The sequence below is a fragment of the Phalacrocorax aristotelis genome, chromosome W (genome assembly GCF_949628215.1).
Source record: "Phalacrocorax aristotelis chromosome W, bGulAri2.1, whole genome shotgun sequence".
Classification (NCBI taxonomy): domain Eukaryota; kingdom Metazoa; phylum Chordata; class Aves; order Suliformes; family Phalacrocoracidae; genus Phalacrocorax; species Phalacrocorax aristotelis.
In genome coordinates this window covers 28,542,217-28,561,225 of record NC_134310.1, presented here as the reverse complement: position 1 = coordinate 28,561,225, position 19,009 = coordinate 28,542,217, and the positions used below count along the sequence as shown (strand labels likewise).

Genomic DNA, 19,009 nt, shown 5'->3' with positions numbered 1-19,009 from the left:
TGAGAAATTATATTCTGGCAATTGTTAACTAAGCTATCGCCGCAGGAGTTCCCCTAGCAGCTAATAAACAGCACCATTTCAGCTACTGGACAGGTGTGATAAGTGATCTGCCTGTTCCCACTAGGGTTTATTTCCAGGTATTTCCATAAACTGATGTTGTACCATCCCAGACTATCCAAGCTGAATAATCTGTTTAGAATCACTTGTTTCCCAGAAAATTGGATAACTGTTGCAATGACAAGGCAAAAGGAAAGGCACAGTTTGGTTAAATAAATAATTAGGAAATGAAGTATAAAGTCTCTACTTGTTCTCTGACACTACTAACTGCTGCTAAGTCTGCTGAGGTTTTTGCCTGCATCTTAGATATCTTATGTTAGAACAAGTGAGAAAATTAAACCCTAACAGTTTCTTGCAAATTACTTTTGTTTCAGGTGGCAAATTTGAGTGCCAAGGACAGCACTTTCACACTGAAAGATTGCGTATACAAAGAAGTGCAGAAGGACTGGCCTGGCTACTCTGAAGGAGATCAGCAGTTGCTGAAGAGGATACTTGTTCGGTAATTATTCTATATTCTCTGTAATATCAGCTGGAGCTTGAAAATACCGGGCTGGGTCAGTTGCTACAAATCAGGGTAACTGAAGTAAGTAGAACAATGGTAAGTTGAGTGTTTGACTTCATTTCAACACAAAGTAAATCTGTTTATCATCCAGGCAGCTTGCAGAAGTTGACTAAACCTGAATATCAAAGTGGAGGCACTCTTCAGATTGTCCTAGGTTGCCTTTAAGTCATTATACTTAAAGCTACAGGAAAAACCTGGATGGGGAACAAAAGCTCTTGCAGTTGAAAGTTAATGGCGCCTTAAAATCTTGGGAGATGAATGGATTAAGGCAAATGTGTCCAGCTCAACCCTCCATTGAAACCCTCCTTTCCTTTTTCCATATCTTCTTGCGCATGGCTTCCTGTGCAGACTGCCGTGTTTGTTCAAGGCAAGGAGAGAGCTGTTACTGCACAGCCACGGCCCCTGGCTGCCTCGCTCAGCTGCTCCTGCGCTCTGTTCTGTGCATGTCCCTGTCCCTCCTGAGCCTTTGGAGACTTTGCCACTTAATTTCTGTAGCGTTATTTGGATGTTCGTTTACTTGAGTGTTTTTCTTGTGTTGCAAATTCTGTTGGTATTGCAGTCACCCTGCAAGAGGGTTTGATTGAAATAAGGGATGTGTGTGAAAGCACAAGGCAGTTCTATAGAACCTAAACACGTGCTGGTTGTCCTGCTGCCCGTAAGGTGTAACCCCCATTGTCCAGGGGGTACCTGTTTTCATGTTCCTTCCTGAAAATAGCCCTTAACAGAGCTGGTTGAGACGATAGCTCTGCCTCTCTGGTTGCAAAAGTCGTTTTTTCCTCCGCAGATATTTTTCCTTAGGTGAAGCATCCAAGCTCGGCAAGCCCTTGGCTGGCACGCAGCAGGGAAAGAGACCATATCTCCCGGGTTTCTAAAGGAGAATTCTGCTCTGAGTCTTTATATTTCCCTCTCGGGGTTTTCAGTGTGTTTGTACTGAGTTGGTACAATTTTGTAATGCAGATAGAGATCTTGCTTGCCTTGTTTTTGAGACTTATTTTATTGCACTTTTGGTTAAGATTAAGTAGAGCATGCTCTGTTTGAACAGTTTCCATGATTTGAAAGCACAGTTGGCTTAGAGATGAGACTTTGTTAAACCAACAGAAACTTGCACTTGAAGTGCTTTGGCGTGCTAAAGAAAAAAATGAAACTCGTTTAAATGGCCTTGATGTTGAATTATAATTAAATGGAAAAATACAACTGCCATGCAACCTTTATGGCTTTCAGAAAAAGTTAATTTCTCCCTGTAGAAAGCAATGTTTACTGCTTTTGCTAGAATTGTGGCATTCAGTTATGCGAAGGACTAAAAATAGACCTTGGAAAGGATGTATTCAACTGTACAAACAAAGACCCGCTCAGCCAATGCAGGTAATGAGGCTACAAAATGGAAAAAACATGTAGGGTTGAAGACACTAGGAAAACATTCACAAAAAGGGCACAGGCACCAGACATAGGACTTTACGTAGCTGGCTGTGGTAGCCTGCGTGGTTGCCTAGATCCAGCCAATTGTTAAATGTCCTCTCGTGTTTCGGGTCCGGTTGCCACATGACGGTTCATCGGCTGCAATAATTAACACATCTGCAAATACTAAAAACTCTGACAGCGCCCTGTGTTAGGCGAACTCCTTTTTCCTTGTGATGTTTGTGTTTTCCATCTTTCTTTCACCGTCGTAGTGAAACGTTTTTCTGCTGTTACGAGAGCCTCTGAATTGAAAGTTGTCATCTTTCATTCACTTTTTAAATCCCTAATTAACACGTAGGCGATGTGACAAGGTCTAGTCAAACAGCATCCGAAAAGCCACTTTCACTGCAGTGTTTATGGAATATCACTGTTCCCCTTCCTGTTTGCACAGTCTCCAAGTACTTTCCTTGAGTTGATCCGTGGCGGTTGAGATTGTTCTAAATAAAAATTAAACAAAGCAGCAACCGAAGCCAGAACGGCAGCGAAACTGCAGGCATCAGTGTTGCTGCAGTACGGCCGAAGGTTCAAGTTCAGGTTAAAAGAACATCTTGTAAAGACGTGGGCTCTATCTCTGAAGCAATCTTGCCAATGTTTGAAAAATATGTGTGCTTTAAAGCTGATTATAGCCTCTTGTGGAAGAATTTAGACGTTGCTTATTTGGGGCTGTACAGCTGGTGACAAAATGACTGCAGAGCTAGTTTATTAAAACCTTTAACCTTGAAATTTTTTTTCAGCCTGACAGCTGCAACTGGATGCAACAGTAGTTTTTCCTGGGTGATGAATATACGGGCAATCTGGCTGGTGTCAGAAGAGTAGGGCAAAACGTGTGCGCTATTGATATTTAGTAGCTGCTTCTTAGACTTTGTCTGAGATCGAAACTGTAAGTGCCCGAATGAGCTACTTTCGTGGCATCTTCAAGCAGTCAGAATTTGAGCCCGCAAAAAGGCTCTTTGCTCTGCAGGAAGACTTGAAATACCATCTGTTGGCTTGTCAAGCATGGGATTTGAACAGCCCTAAATTCTGTTTTTCAGGAAACTCTGTCAGCCGCAGAACAGTAGCGGGTTTCAAGGAGAAGCGCCTTCCCTGAGTCCACCAAAAGACAATGTGAACTCCAGCTCTCCTCCTCAGGTAGGTGATCCCCCTCCAAGGGCACTGGGTCTGGTTAGTGCAGAGCCAGCAATCGGCTCCATCTGCTCATGATGGCGTTGGTTGCTGGACGTAGGTCCAGGCTGAGCTGCTCAGCCTGTCTGCACACCGTAATCACCTGCTGCTGGAGGCTGTTAGGTCAGTAGGTTGCTGGGGTTTTTTTTTTCTATTTTATTAAGTTAGAATGTAATTCTGTGTTTCCTCAGCATCTGTTTCTCCTCTGGATGTGGTTCAGTGGTGGCCTATGGGGAGGATCTCTGACAGAGTGTCTTAGCTTAGTTTTAAGGGCTAAATTTTTCCTCACAGTGCCTACATCCCTCTTGGAGTTCCTGGGAGAATGAGCTTGTGTTTTACTCATTACTAATAATTGACTGGAACGAAGCAGTAATAAGTAGCTCCGAAACATGGTTATTAAAAACTTTGACCTTTTGCAACCTAATTGCCGTGACAGGTCAGGGGCAGGTTGGTCTGCTCTTTGATTTGTTGAGATGCCAGTGCACGGAGCTGTGAAAAGCACGTTTTAGCTGTTTTTCCATGACGAGAAGCTGCAAAGGAGCTATATTTTGTGCTGAGCAGAGTCTGTCCCCACTCCTGTTAGTATCTCTTAGCACAGGCATTTCTTGCTAGCATTGTGAAATGCCGGCTTCCTTTCTCTGCTGTGGGTCAGCCCAGACAAGTTGAGTATTTATTCTCCTTCTGCCAATGGAATGTGTAATGCCTACTTGTCTGGACAGACACACGGAGGATTAGTGGCAAAGAATATTAGCAGGTAAAGAAATTATGTGCTTTCTGGCAGTGAGAGGGAGGCAATTCTTTATTGAGAACAAGAACTGTGCAACTTGTTTGCCAGGTAGCTAATTCCAAATCCTCTCCTGCTCTGCTGTGGGCATGTTCCTGGTGAATAAAGAATGATCCCCTTCGTTTGAGTTAGCCTGGAAAGACACAATGCTGTTAAGAGGCTGGTCTTGTGTTTTTCTTAACCTGATTCTGAAAAAAAAGTAGGTTGAAAAATCGTCTTGCTTCTGGCTGTATGTATTTTGAAAGAGACAGTGGGGTCTGTAGGGGATGTTTCTGGTCTCTTGAGATGACCCAGGCAAAACTTTGGCTGGTTGATTGGTTTGGATCTAGAAAAGGCTAGTGAAACACAGGGGCAACCGAACATGGAATAGAAAGGTTTCCAGCAGTGCTTCTAACGTGGCTTGTGTCAGGCAGCAAACCACAGACAGCTTAGTATTGTAAGCCGTCATTTTTTTGATACTCTATAGCTGTCGTTTCTATTTAGAGAAGGGATGCCTGTTAATGGTTGCAGTCGCAGCAGAGGACTGGGATTTGGTAGTCTGGAATGCAAAATATTTTCGGAAAGCTCAGTGTGGAATGAAGGCGAAAAGGAGGTTGGTCTGGTAGTTCTAAGGAAGCGTGACAGAGCAGATACTGTGTGCGTATGCCACCTCGTAACCAGAGGTGAAGTTGGCGAAGCTGGTAGTTGTTGGCTTTAGAGAAAGGTGAGTAAAAGAAGGCAGTTCTTTAGATCTGTCACCTGAGACCTGTAGGCAAAGTGAACGGCCCCTCCTTTTGGGAGATGGACACTGCTTGTGTTCTGCTGGAAAGGCAGCCGGTGATGTTGCAAAGCCGGTTCGACGTGCTGTCCTTGCTCCTTGAGCTCTGTGGCACCATGAGCAGCTCTTCGTAATTACCTTGACAGGTGGGAAGTAGGATTCCTGCCATGGAGCGGTGTCCTTGAGACCCCTGGAGTTAGCAAAGAGAAGGAATAACTGGGGAGGGAAAGGAGTAAATTGGTGGCTCGCTGACAAAGCAGCTGTGCATCCAGCTGCACTTCTGTTTTTGCAAGTTTCCATTTGGAAGCACATGCGGTCCTGCCTGAGACGTAAAGAAAACAATAAATTATCCAAAAGAAATAACCAGAACTATCGCTTGTTTTCCTCTGGGCACTAAATAATCTTTCCTTAGAGTTTCTGCAGCCCTGGGCTGCCAGGCAGGCACACACCGCTGCACTGATGGCAGTCCAAGGTAATTTTGGCCAGCTCAGGCTGGACTGAGCCTGACGGCCATAGTTCTGGCTCTGCGTTGAGCTCTTCTTTCTGCTGACTGATGGATGGGTTCCTCCACAGTGCATCTTTAATGGTGGCGGCCAGTTTAAGTAAGGAATACTCAGGTCCTGTTGGCCTGTGTGACGTGGCTTTTAAAACTGCTGCAGATGTCCTCTTTTGCCTTAAATTCTGAGAACTTAACAGCTGATGCTCTCTCCCTGCTTCTGGGAAGTGCCTCTTTCTTGAGAAGAGGAAGGAGTGGTATTGCAAGGGTAAACTTGTTGACCGCAGAGTTGGTAAAATCAGTAGGGTATAAAATGCAGAACTTGTGAATCCCTCCCTGCTCCAGAGGTCTGAGCACATCTTTCCTTTGCAAGGACTTGGAGGTGCTCTAAATATCATGCCACAGCCAGAAGGACAGGTGTTTTTATGGTTGTTTCCATTCTCTGCTAAATGGCTGGGACACGGGGAGGGAGAAGGACATGGTTTTACTACTAAAGGGCTAGATTTGAAATCAAATGCAATGAGAGCAGGCTGGGTTGTGTGGCCTGTGTATGAATAGTGCAGGAGATCAATAACTGCTGATGTGGTGATGGGTTTCTAGAAGCTTTCCCACTGAGCCACGGGCTCCAGAGCACTGCCAGGTTTCTCAGGAAGCAGCTTGGGATGGATCAGCTTCTGTTAGGACCTGGTAGTCCTGGAGCCTGGGTCCGGGACCAGCCTCTGAGCTGGGACACTTGCTGGCAGCTCTTACCGATAGCAGAGCTCTCTTTCTGGGGACGCTCCCTTGTTCTCTGGTATTGCACCACCACCTAGTGGCAACAGCATCCAAAACTCTGGCCTCAAGGCTTCAATGTTTTTTTTTCCCCTTTTCCTCCCCAGAAACGTTCCCAACCTCTGGAGTTTATCGATCCCCTGGCCAACAAAAAGCCCAGGATCTCGCATTTGGCTCACAGAAATCAGCCCACGTTCAACGGGAAACTAAATTCCTCCAACGGGAAGGACGCCCCTGCCCCTGCCCTGCCGCCGGCTCTCCCGGAGTCAGTGAGCTCCAGCTCCAGCCTCCCAGCGCTGGAGCTGCCGAGGCCTCACGATCCCCTTTCGGATGTCAGCAATGACCTGACTCACAACGGCAGAGACTGTGAGAACCCGGAGACGGCTGACAGACTGACTCATCCATTGCCAACAGACTGTCCCCAAACGAGCAAGCACAATTGCAGCTCGTACGTAAAAACCAAGAAAAAATCCAAAAAGCACAAAGACAAGGAAAAGGAGAGAAAGGAGAAGAAAAACGAAGAGAAATGCAAAGAGGAGAAGCAGGACTGTGAAGTAATAAAAAATGCTGACTTAGTTAGTGTCCCCCAGGAACAGGTCACAGGTACGTGCGGTCCGAGAGCTCCTCCTGTACGGCTTGTGCTAAGATAATGTTGGTATCAGCTGTGTATGATTTCTACTCTAAATCTATTTGAGGAAAGAGGTTGCGTGTCCACTTGCAGAGACCGTGCGGTTAATGAAATAATATTGCCGTCCCTACCTGCAAACCGACAAACCTGCTTCCTCTCAAAAGAGGGTATCAGGTTTTTCCTGTTTAACCTTCCGTGCTGTTTGGAACTGCCTCAGACCGTGTCATGTTCCTCCTTGTTAAATTAAAAGCCGTATTAATATATGGGGATGAAAGGCAGACATCAAGATCTGTTGGAAAAAGCAGCGCTGCTTGATTACTTACAGCTCTTCTGCTTGTGTTTTGGTATTGTGATGACTGTTGTCTTGATTTTTAACTCGGTAATGAAAAGTTAGTCACAAAAGCTTTTAATATTGGATACAAAAGAAATGATAAGTCTTGTGATATATGCTGTTAAAGCGGCATGCAGCCAGCTCTTTCAGGCTGAAAGAGCTTCCCTGTTGTATCCCACTATTACTCCGATTTTATTTTTTTGGGGACTAATACCATTGTGGATCTGATCTGTTGAGATGCGATGAAAATGTTTTCCATCAAACCAGTGTATTTCGAAGTCAGTTCTACATACTCTTAGAAGTCAGAGCAGAGACTATACGTTGGCTAATCTGATCCATTCCCTTGCCAGTGCCTGCAGCATTCCTGTTTTCTGCTGTTTCATTGGGCTTTCTTACAACTCCCCGGAGCGGTGGGACTTCCCCTGCAGCCTCTAGGAATGTTGCAGTCCCGATCTGTTGTTTCTTTTTGCATCCATCTTGTTTTCCTTTGCCCTGTTAGTACTTTCTGACACTGAGTTCATCTTCATGCTTGGTGCACGAAAATCATCTAGTTTTGGCTCAAAAAGGACAGTAACTCGGAACAGAAACTAATTTGTTGAATCCCTGGAAAAGGAGAGCTGCGTAAGGCGTTGAGGTTCATGTGATGTTCCCCACAGTCTTTGTAGCGCCTACAAAATGGCTTTTGATTGCTCACCAGGGATTTTTAATGACAGTCCATAGTCCTGATCAGTGACTGGCACTGCAGAACCACGCTCTTCAGATATTTCTGCTTGGATAACTTTAATGTCAGTCCTAGTCTTCTCTGTGAGTGTTGGTTTTCTTCTTCCCCATGTACCTCATGTCTTGAATAGCAGTGGAGAGACACACATTCTCTAGATGGAAATTTTTGTCAGTGTTTCTTACAAATACCAAAATACCCTGAATTCTTTCTTTATGAAGTTGCTGACCCTTTATCACCTTTTCTGCTTTGCTTTAAAAACAGTTTAATGACTGGCTCTTTGTTAATTGGTAGGAGTCGGGTTTTGTTCCTGCTGCACCGCTGATGTATGCGAGGTAACGAATCCGAGCTGGACTTGGGAGTAATCATAAACAGGATGTGGTCAGTGGCTGCTTGGATTTCGTACAGCCAGCTCGCATCTGAATTGGGATCTTTTCCGTCTGCGCCTTACTTCATGCGGATAGCATGGGCCTAATCCTGCTCCTGTGGCCTGCAGCAAATGGCTGGCAGCCTTCCCTGAGTCCGCCTTGGGCCAGGGGCTGCAGGGAAGCAGAGTTCCTCCTGGGAGGGAGGTTCAAGAGGCGGCGGAGGGACCTTTGGGGTCCTTTCAGCAGACAGTAGGTGGCACTCATAGGCAAAATAAACCTCCTTTTCTCCCTTTCTCCTCCGCGATCTTCCTTGCCCACATTCTGCATCTTTCACGCTGGTGGTCAGGTAAGGACCAAAGTAGAATTGTCTGCAAACGTCTGCAGTAGGAATTTGAGACTGGGGCGTTTGTAATGACACTGGGTTTTCTGCCATTCTTCCATTCTGCTCAGGAAAGCCTTTCCCTTGAAATGCAGAGAAAAAATGATTAATTTTTTAAAAATATATAATTAGGTTATTGCTTTTACCCGCCTGTGTTCATTAGTTGAGCATTTCATGCTCCCTGGAGTTTATCTGGGATAACCACCATGAAGTAATGTAGGTGAGTGTACAGATGGGTGAGGCTTGGGGCTCACACGTACCTTTCCTGTGCATCTGGGGAAACTGCATAACCAAGGTACTGCTTGCTCCAAGTAACAGACTTGGGAAGAAGAGGAAAGAAGAAATACGCTTTTGCAAAGGGGTTGAGTTAAACCCTTCAGCCTCTCCACTTGCCTCTTATTTTGCGGCCTTCTCCTGGATGCAGTTAACTTTCTGATTAGGACTTTGAGTATAATACACGCTTTGTGAGCAATACCCCTTTTCAAACCTATATCCTACTGCTCTCTTCCGCCAAGCTAATAATGCAGTGTTTGGTTTATGTTGAGGGTGGGGTCTGCGTTAGGCTCACATTCAGAATCCTCTTGTTCCTGAGGTCTTTGGTCCCTTCACTTAAACTCCTAAACATTCCTAGCTGAGCCTTGCTTGATTCATGTTTCTTCAGCCTCACAGAGCAGAGAGCACTTTGATATTTGTCTGCAGGGCAGTAGGGCTATGTGAGGAAAAAGCTGCGTGCCTTAAAAACCTCTCTGTTGTACCCTGTAGGAGCCTGGAGTATTAATAGTAGAAATCTGAGCCTGGAGTGTTCATAGTAGGAATCTATAGAGTGTAGAATCAGGAAAACGACTGTGCACCTCGCTCAACTCCATTCTGCTCATCTGGACTCGTAAATTTGTTTTGCACTTTAGCAGTACCGGTGCTACCAGTGTTATCGCTCCCCGCAGGCAGTGCTCGTGAGCCAATTACATTAAGGGGGTTTGCTACCCAGTGCATTGGCTGATGTTGATATGGTTTTGCTGACAGACAAATATTAGAGAAGCCTTGAAGTTTCATTCACCTTATTGTGGATCTTCTATCTTTGTCAGTTCAAAGCAAAACAGAAATCCTTTAGAATTCAATAAACGGTATATTGCAGAGAAGATTGAGTTTGAAGTTTAATTGCGTAGAGCTTTAAAGTTTAAGAATGTCTATAAACAAGTTTTTATTTTTTCAGGTTTAAATGGAACATGCAATAATTCTAGTGTACCAACATCAACTTCAGAAATGCCAGATTATTTATTGTAAGTATATTTATCAGTTGCTTCATCACTTCGGGATCATGTTTCAAGCTAAAAATCACAATGTACTGGGGATATTTGTTGGGCTTTATTGTCACTTGATAGAACTTTGTAAGGTGGTTTTAAAAAAGAAAAAGGAGTAAATCCAACTTTGCAGATAGTTCCTGAGACTAAACTTGATATCAGATCTGTTCTTTACCTCCTTGTGGAGTTCAAGGTTATCTTCCTATAAAGCGGTTGTTAAAGTACTTGAAGAAACGTTGCATACCTTGAAGTGGCTTGAAAGGATTAAACATCTCCGTGTTACAGTTGGAAACTTTGAGAGAAAATGATCTGCTTTAATGTTATGGAAGACAGGGCAAGAAAGGATTTTGAGAGGTTAGCTAATTCTTCCTGTTAAGAGCCAAGATCATTTACATAAACCAGTGAAATGTTCTTCATGGGGAGGTTATAACCCGTGGGTTAGGATGTGAGTTGTTTCACCTCTTGACTTTTTAATCAGATCCCCTTGAGGTTAATTAAACAATATACTTGTCTGCTGAAGCACAGAAATCCCTGTGCATAAAGCCAAAAATCTGCATAAAACCAAACCTGTTATAAACAAAGCTCTGTGATAGCGAAGAAATGTAGCTGTGGGTGATGTTCCCTGTGCACGCCTCAGCCTGGATTTTTTTAATGTTATCAGATTTGCTTTGGCTGTGCTGTTGATCACTCGGAGGGAAGAGATGGAGGAGGAGGAGGCGTCCACTCTTCCCTCTGCAGGAGCAGTCACTGGAGTTGACTGGAGGATATATAGGGTTCTTGTATGGTTACAAAACTGTGGTTTGCTGGGCTGGATGAACCATACAAATCGCTTCAAGTTGACATTTCTCGTACCATTCAGAAGAATGCGGATGGCTGGGGTGGTTTTTTTTCCTTACAACAGATGTGCTGATCCCTCCTATAGAGGGATATTACAGCTCCTCGGTCCGTCTCCAAAGAAATCCTGTAAGGTTAACGAACTCCTGTAAGGTCTGTTGTCTTGTATTTGGCATGGTCTGACTGTTTGATGGTCAGCTCCTTAACTTATAAGAGCTGTCACTGCTGTTTTGATCATGGAGGCATATGTTTCATGCTGGTGAGGACAACTTTGTTACCTCATAATAGCGAATCCTGTGTAGATGCTTACTAATACCAACCCCTGGCAGGGAATCGGTTCATGAAGGCTAGAGCACATTTAGGTTAACAGGGTGGAAGTTTTCCCTTAATTCGATACCTAAGCTAGCTTACACATGTTCATGCGCCAAGCTGGCGCTGCTGCAGAGTAAGGTGGCAAATTAGAGTCATCACCCGCAAAGAGATGAGCCTTACCATCGGAGAGGACTGGCTGCTGGGCTTCCTGCAAAATGTCAGGTTTAATGGCTTTTTGCCGAGCTGAATTACTTTCAGAGGACCTCAAAGGTGCATCTGTTTAAACATGAGCCTTTGTGTTCAGTTCATGGTATCTTCAGAAGCTGGTGGAGATACATTCAATCTGTTCAACAAGGTTTTTTGTTGTGCACTTGCCACATAGTCGTACTGTGAGCATTTTGCAATGATAGCTGAATGCTTTTTGTGTTCCTGTAAAGACTCTTAACACTAGAAGCATCGTATTCCTGCTGTTCCAAGGTCTGGCACAGATGCAGAACTCCATGTTCTGCGGGACGGCAGGAGTTAGAAAAGCTGTAGCAGTGCTATCTGAATGTCCTCCTACACCCACAGCTGCTCCCAGGCTTTGCTGTACCTGCCTATTCCACCCTATCTGGCATAGACAGGAAATTCTGGGAGCAAACACTGTCTTGTTTTACACGGAGGTCAAGGCAGTAATTCTGACAGTTAATTTTGTGCTACTATCGTGCAAATCGTAAGAGACTTTGTTTTCGAATGCAGTCACCCGGTAGACTTGTCATCCTGGTTTTGGCATTGCTGTATTTGCGCTGTCCAGAGAGAAGACTTACTAAACTGATTAACTGTTCTCCTTCCAGAAAATACGCAGCCATTTCCTCTTCGGAGCAGCGTCAGAGTTACAAAAATGACTTCAATGCAGAATACAGCGAGTACAGAGACTTGCACGCTCGGATAGAGAGGATAACGCGACGGTTTACGCAGTTAGATGCCAAGCTGAAGCAACTTTTGCAGGGCTCTGAAGAATATAAGGTAGAAGCAGAAAGCTGTCTTTCAAAAAGCTATTTCTGCAAGTGGCAATGCTACAGCTCGTTCTAGTCGCGGGGCTGGTTTGGGATGGGTTGGTGTCTGAAACATACTGCCCAGAGCCCCGAACTGGTGGATGCAGAACGTGCGCACAGCTGACAGCTTTGTAGACTGTTCTTAAAACAGCTCTGTGTTCTTTCGTTTTCAAGCTGGAGCACACATCATGGTACTTGTTGACAAGGAAAGGCCTCAGTGAGACAATTGGCGTCTTTAGCCAAAAGCTGCTGGAAGCTATTAGTGTATCCCAGCCAGAAAATTCATATTCGCACATATGGTAGTGTATCGGGGCTGGAAGGGGAGTTAGTACGGGGTCATCTGTTTCTCTGGAATCTTTGGTCTTAATAATGTAGCATTATTTGACTTGTCAGACTGATTTTAAAAGAGCTTTAACTATTCATTATCTTCAGAAAGTAAGTCTCACTGAGTATAATAAACAGATTTTTACAGAGCACCTATTGTACTAAGCACTGTTTCCTCCCTCAAACATCCTTCCCCTCTCTTTGAGAAATTCAGTGATTCCTCACTGAATTATTTTTATATCTTGGGGAAAAATTAGTCTGAGCTGGGGAGGAAATGTCAATTATCCTTTCAACCCAAGTGCCTGTTAACAGGTAGTTCTCCTGGCTGGGGAATGGGGCCTGATCCTTCCAGTGCTTCTGGTGTCAGCACCAGTATAGTCGTGGAGTCAGCGAGGCTGGTTGTAGCTGTCGGATCTGACATGGAAGGTTGTGGAGGGGGTAGGTTTTGGTCAGTATTTGGAGGAGATGTGTGTGTTGAGCCATTGGTAAATGCTTGCCTACTGCAGTAGGTTGTGGGGGCTGTTGGCTTTTTTGAAAATAATAAGCTGTCTTTTCCTTTTTAGACCATCCATGATCAAATTTTACAGGAATATCGGAAAATTAAAAAGGTAAGTAGAAATAGCTGGCCGTATGAAAGGCTTTTGGGTGGTGCCCCTAGTGACTGAAAGGGATGGGTACTTGCCAAGTGAAAAATCCATTCTCCAAAGCTTTCCAGCAGATCTTTGTTCAGCTCGAGATCATCCAAAAAGTGGTCCTTCTCTGGATCGGAAAGGGTTTGTGGGGAGCTGAGACTAACCCTTGGAGTATCCGTCTGCGTTAGTGGCATGCTAGCACAAGAATGAAATGTGTTAAATTAGTGCCTTTATCCCATCGAGTGAAAGAACAGCTTGTATTTCAGGCTGAGTGATAACAGGATCCTCCAGGTCTCGGGATCTGCTGGTATATGGGGTAGGATTTGAGCGCAGTCTCCACCATGAATCACTTGGGTACATAGTCCCCTGCGGGGCTCAGCATGGCTTTATGGTGTGTGGGGCATGCAGAATACTTTACATCTCTGTATGTATATGTAAAGCAACAGTTGTTGACTGGAGGGATTTACAATTTGGCTGTATGAGGTAGAAATGCCGAGGCAGGCTGGGGCATCCGTACACCAGGGGTGGGGTTTGAGTTTTTGAATATCCATTAATATCACCCTGAGCTCTGCCACCCCCGAGGGATTTAGGAGCTTTTTGAAGAGATTCCCTGTGTGTTGCAAGTTCATCTTTGTCTTAATGCTTCCAGACTTGCACAGTTCAGTGCAAACGTGGAGCAGAGGGCAGGTGGTGCTTGCTGGAACCTAATGCGTGTGGCCCAGCTGCTCCAAGTTAGGCTGAGCCTTGCTCAAGGTAGTCGTCTTTCTGTGTGATGAGGCTCCTGGAGTTGGGTATTGCTGGAAAGGGATTTTGTTTTTTGCCTTGTTTGAACTGTAGGTCCATCTTCTAGCTGGAGGAGTAGATACCCATTTAAAAGCTTCCTTCCTTGGTTGTATTTTAATGTTCTGAGGTCCGATAGCCTCGTCTCGGTTCGGCGTAGGTGTCGCTGAGTTCTGAAGAATTGCCTTCCGTCACTGCATTTTCATTTTTCTTTACAGACTAACCCCAATTACAGCCAAGAGAAGAACCGCTGCGAATACCTCCACAACAAACTGGCTCACATTAAAAAACTGATAGCAGAGTATGACCAACAGCAGTTTTAGCTGGCACTAATCTGGACTGGGTAGGGCAAAAAAAAAAGTCACCTGGACGTTACGTTCCCTTTTATACAACTAGATTCCTTTCAGAGACGAGCATTAATTCCTCGTGGTTGAAGAACTTGAGGATTACTTACGATGCCGAATCTGTCATGTCCGCGTCTGAGCCGGGTCGCAAGCCCAGCGCCCGGCACAGCCCTCTCAAGTTTAAGCCTCTCTGAATGTCGGAATGTAACAAATGAGGAAAAAAAAAAAAACAAAAACAAAAAAAAAAATCTGCTTATTTGAAGCCAGCGTTTGACACTTAAGGGAAAAGTTGCCTAAAGTGAACGAAGCTCCCAAAGGTTAAGAATCAGTAGTTTTCATGGATTAAAGTTTGGCATGAAGTGTAATTACCCCTGGCCCGGGTTCACTGGGTTACAAATTGTCCTTCAAATGGTGAGGAACTGGAATGCTGCTAGGTTACCTCCTTCTCTGGCACCTGCGACTGTTCATATGCAAGCTGTCTGCTCCACACGGCACCGCGTTAAATACACCAAGTACCCAGAGCTCTCGTTGTTCGTTCCTGCTTTTGTCATCTCCGGTGTGTGCTCTCTTGAGGTGGTTGTGTCAGTAGGAGGGGATCAGCCCGGGGATCTGCACTGAGTGCCTTGTGCAGTGCAGAAGTGGATCCTTTATGGTAAAAAAAAAATAACACCACCACATTTTTTTTAATCCGCTTGTGCGTTTGGAAGCAGCGGGCGTAAATGTTTTGCAGTGACCTCTCCAGCATGCCTGCATTAACCTTCACGTACCAGTGCTGGGAAGATTGAGACCTGTCTGTCTTTGACTTTTATAATTTTATACCAAGGCAGCCAATTTTATTAATGGCTAATGAGACTATGGTCTATTTTTGTATAAAAAAAAAAAGCATCTTTTTCTAAAACTGTGCCTCCCTTTTCCTTTTAGGCCAAGTGTTTCAGAACCTTTCCTGTCTTATAACTGCAGTATTACTAAAGCTTATCGGCTGGTCACCCAGAGAAGTTATTTTATTACCTGTACTGACCCATGAGAGAGGAGGGGGCGGGGGGCAGGGGATGTGATGCTTTCTTCTTTGGGTTTTTTTTGTTGCGTTTTTTTTTTGTGTGTCTTTCCAAAGAAGCAGCAGCAGAAAATCATTCTCAGAACAGGCACCCGAGCGTGAGAGAAGTAAGGTAGCGCTTTCCCATGCGGGTCACTTCCACTGTTGTGCTTTATCTAGCCAGCTTCTCGGGGCAGTCTTTCTTCTTGATTTTTTCTTTGTTTTTTTGGACTTGAAGGGAACATTTTTAGAGTATGGCCAGGGTGTGAGAAACACGCCAAAAAGCACAAAGGTGTCCTTTAACTCTGCTATTTCTTTCTCTCCCCTCTCCCCTTTTAATCCTGCCAGCCTGTGTGATTTGACTTCTTCCCGCTTCCGTTTATCTCAAAGTAAAGGATTACTTTCCTGTGGCGTCTCCTTCCCTTGGAGGATGCACTGAAGAGTCTTTCACCCTTTGAAGGAGCGGAATGGCAGAGTTAAGGAGGGAAAGAGTTCTTACCCAAGAAGTATTTTATTTTTTTTCCATCAAAAAAAAAAAAAGTGGGTCCATCTGCTGTATTTAAAAAAAAGAAAAAGAAAAAATTCCATTCTGGCTAGATTGGTTTTGCTGCGTCGTCTGGCCAGGGCTGCCGCTTTGCTTTGTCGCTTGCAACCTTCTGAGTTTCTCTCCCTGCCACGCTGCGTCCAGCGCCCACCGGGACTTTGCCATCCCCTTCTTCAAACGAAAGCCTCCGGCTGAAGGCAGGTGGCTGAGCTTTTGCGCGTTACTGGCCCGGCGTCCCGCCGGCCGTGGTCCACGGACTGCCACCGGACAGCCGCGTTGTTCTGGTCTGCAAAACCAAAGGCGTGCGGAAGCGGAGCGGTGAAGGAGGGTGGGGGGGGAAGAGGTGTGATGTCCGAGGAGCGCGGTGGTCCGTAGGGTGAGCACCCCGGAGAGCCCCGCTAGGGAAGTCCTGATGAGCATCTTGGGGCTTGGGAACGCTTCGGTCCCATCCCTCCCCCTCTGAATAGAGACGACGGGAGGTTTAGGGAGCCGTATCTCTTGCGGGCGTACCCGTTCACGTCACGTTGCCTGCCTCCGGTGCTTCTGCTCGTTAGGGAAAGCTGGAAAATATGCACGAGTTAAAGGCGAGGAGCTCTTGTCCAGAGAACCCTGTCCTCCTGCTCGGTGGGGTCTTGGCACCTGGTCGGTGCACGAGTTTCCGAAGCAGTAAGCGGCGGCTGGTGGCGATGTCTGAGCAGTGCCCGAGCTCAAGCCTTGCTTAGGCTCCAACAAACCTCCCGTGGCTGCAGATTTGTGCACCGAGATGGATTTCACCAGAGCCACAGGGATCCGGAGGGGAGCACTAGGCCGCCTGGAGGAATCGGGATGCCGCGCTTTCTCGGACCCGCCGTGAGAGTCGTCACTGCAGAACCCCCGGCGGGCGCCAGACCTGCGAGCGGCGAGGCCAGCCCCTGCTTAGGCGAATTTTGGTGTTCTCGGTGGCGAGGCTGAATTTCCCAGCGCTCACCTGTCGCGCCGAGCCGCGGGGCTTGGTGGGACTTCACCTCCGACTGCGGTGCGTGAGAGGTCTGAAACTCGGATGGTGGAAGAGGCAGCAGCTACAAACCCAGGATGAGTAAATTCTTCTGTGGAAACACTTCTCCTTCTGATCCTTAATATTTTGAATGGGATTTTTTTTGTTGCATTGGAGGGGGAGGGGGATAGAGGTGGATCTCAATCTTTATACATCTGCTATAAGATATTTTTGCAAACAGAGTTGTATACAAAGATGTATTGTGTACATTTACATGTATATTCTGGAACTTCTAAAATTTGAATATAAAAACTGAAAATATTTAATGAATATCCAAACTGTGAGACCCAATTAGCATTCAACAACTTTCTGCTTCACTTTTCTTTCGGACTGTATTAAAGAATTGTAGTCGAATCTGCCTTTTTTTTTTTATTTTTTTTTTCCTTTAGAGATTATGAAGCTAGGCAAATTTTGTGCTTTTTGGGTTAATAGAAACCAGTTCTAGGTGATGATTAAGTATGATCTTAACTTATTGATACTGTGTTTTACTTTGTAATATTGTACTGTGGATAAAACTATATTGAGCCATGGAGTTGGAGTTTACAAAAGAGCTTTTCACTTTGCCAAAATGTTACAGTTTAAAGGCAGCATAGTCTTCAGCTTTCCTAATCTTTTCTTAAGAGCTAGTGTCTTTTTTGTACACTAAAAAGCTGAATGCTGATTTTGCAACATATAATAAATTCACTGTATTGGAAAACAAGCAAACAATAAGGTTGTATATTTCTTTTCAGTGCTTCTTTCTGCGAGAAAACTCGAAAGGGAAAGGTGATAAATGGCTGGCGTAGAGTTTGAAAGCAGGAAACTTAAAGGAACCGAGTCAGTTGAGTGAGTTGAAGGATCAGAGCGGTAGGTAAGAAACACGAGAAGGAAGAGGTGCTCGGCGTGGGCTATCCATTTTGCAGCCGCTTGCCGCGTAGGGGGAGAGCTCTTGCCCAGAAACGCTGCCGTGGAAGCAGCCTTGCTCTTCGGGGAGCATCGTCTGGTGCTCCAGTGGCAGGAGCTGGAGGTCTTCTCACTCCAACGGCATTAGCACCCAGGTTTTTTTGGGGGAAAAGCTGCTTTCGAAGAAGCACCCATCGCTGGTGTGGTAGGACCCCTCTAAGCCTCCAGGCTGAGCGTGGCAGCCCGGGGGGTGCGTGGCCCTGGGCAGGAGCAGCGGGAGGGCTCGGAGCTGGGGTTGGCGAGCGAGGGCTTTGCTGCTTCCCTCGAGCTCAGTGATGCTGGAGCTTCCCGGGTTTTGGTGGCTCTTTCTGACAACGCAGAGCCCTGGTCTGGGGCTCCTGAGGAGGGCCCAGACCCAGTTCAGGTGCCTCCCCTCGGCCGCTCTGCATCTGCAGAAGGGGCTGCTGCATTTCGCTGCCGTGGAGCCGAGCTGCGTTTGACGTCTGAGCACGCTCGCGTGGGGGATGAGTCACGTCCGTGGGGAGCTGGAGCAGGGCTGTTGATGCTGCCAGAGCAGCGAGGTGGGGATGAGCCTGGCGTAGCTGCTGTGCTGCCTATCCATGCTGCCGGAGCTACCGCCTCCGCCTGCAGGTGTGAATCATCCGGCTAAAGCTCAGGGTACAAATAGCATCTCGGTTGTATTGGGACTTTGTCCCTCTCTTCTGCTCTCACGATGGCTGCTTGCTCTGGTCCTGGCTTCTGCAGCATCCCTGGGTCTGCTGCTCACTGGGGCTGGAGCAGGCACAGTAAAATAGAGTACAAAATCACTCCAGTAACCGCACAGTACCATGCTGTGCTCTGAATAGCTTCTGCTTCCCTTCAGTGGTTGCCTGCTTTGGGATCCCCTCCTCTAACAGGGATGCCAGTCACCGCTTCACTGGTCTGGAGGCCAAAAGTGCTGGCAGTCGGTCTCGCTCGATCCACCCAGGTACATAATGAGCCCTGCTCATTTACAGCTCCCTTTGCTTTAGGGTTCTGGACTCTATCTCCAAAATAGCAAAATAAAGCGAAAGGGAAAATAATCCAGCAACGAAATAACATCTTACAACTGCCTTGGCTTTGTTTTAAAGGTGGGGGAGAACAGGGAGGGCTCTGCTCTGTCCTCTGTAGCCCAGCCTTGACCTTGGAGCTGCCACAACAGCACAAGCACCTGTGCAGGGAGGAGATGCTCCCACGGGTTTGCGTCCCCAAGGCCCTCGGTTACGGAGCAAGATCTGGGCCACGTTGGGTGAGCTGATGCTCTTGCAAATCCCCAAATCATCGGGGGTTTTGGTTTCAAATGTCACCTCGGAGACAAGCCGCACACCTCAGGCCCCCCCGTTTGCCATATTTAACTCCTCACTCGTGTGAGCTTCGCTCCTGGGGTGTTCATCTCGTTAAGGGCTGGGTCCTGTCCCCTGGGACCCACGTGGGGACGTGCACGGGGACGCTC

At 46.2% G+C, this 19,009-nt stretch overlaps 1 protein-coding gene across 1 annotated transcript in view; it reads left to right on the top strand.

Moving 5' to 3' along the window:
- ELL (elongation factor for RNA polymerase II) overlaps positions 1-14,546 on the top strand; it is a 53,464-nt gene extending 38,918 nt beyond the window's left edge. The window contains exons 6-12 of the mRNA XM_075077932.1: positions 432-556; positions 3,106-3,202; positions 6,151-6,646; positions 9,678-9,744; positions 11,745-11,916; positions 12,833-12,877; positions 13,900-14,546. Of these exons, the coding sequence (XP_074934033.1) occupies positions 432-556; positions 3,106-3,202; positions 6,151-6,646; positions 9,678-9,744; positions 11,745-11,916; positions 12,833-12,877; positions 13,900-14,004 (1,107 nt within the window). The 3' untranslated portion in view covers positions 14,005-14,546. The remainder of the gene's footprint in view (positions 1-431; positions 557-3,105; positions 3,203-6,150; positions 6,647-9,677; positions 9,745-11,744; positions 11,917-12,832; positions 12,878-13,899) is intronic.
- Positions 14,547-19,009: the final 4,463 nt, after the last annotated feature.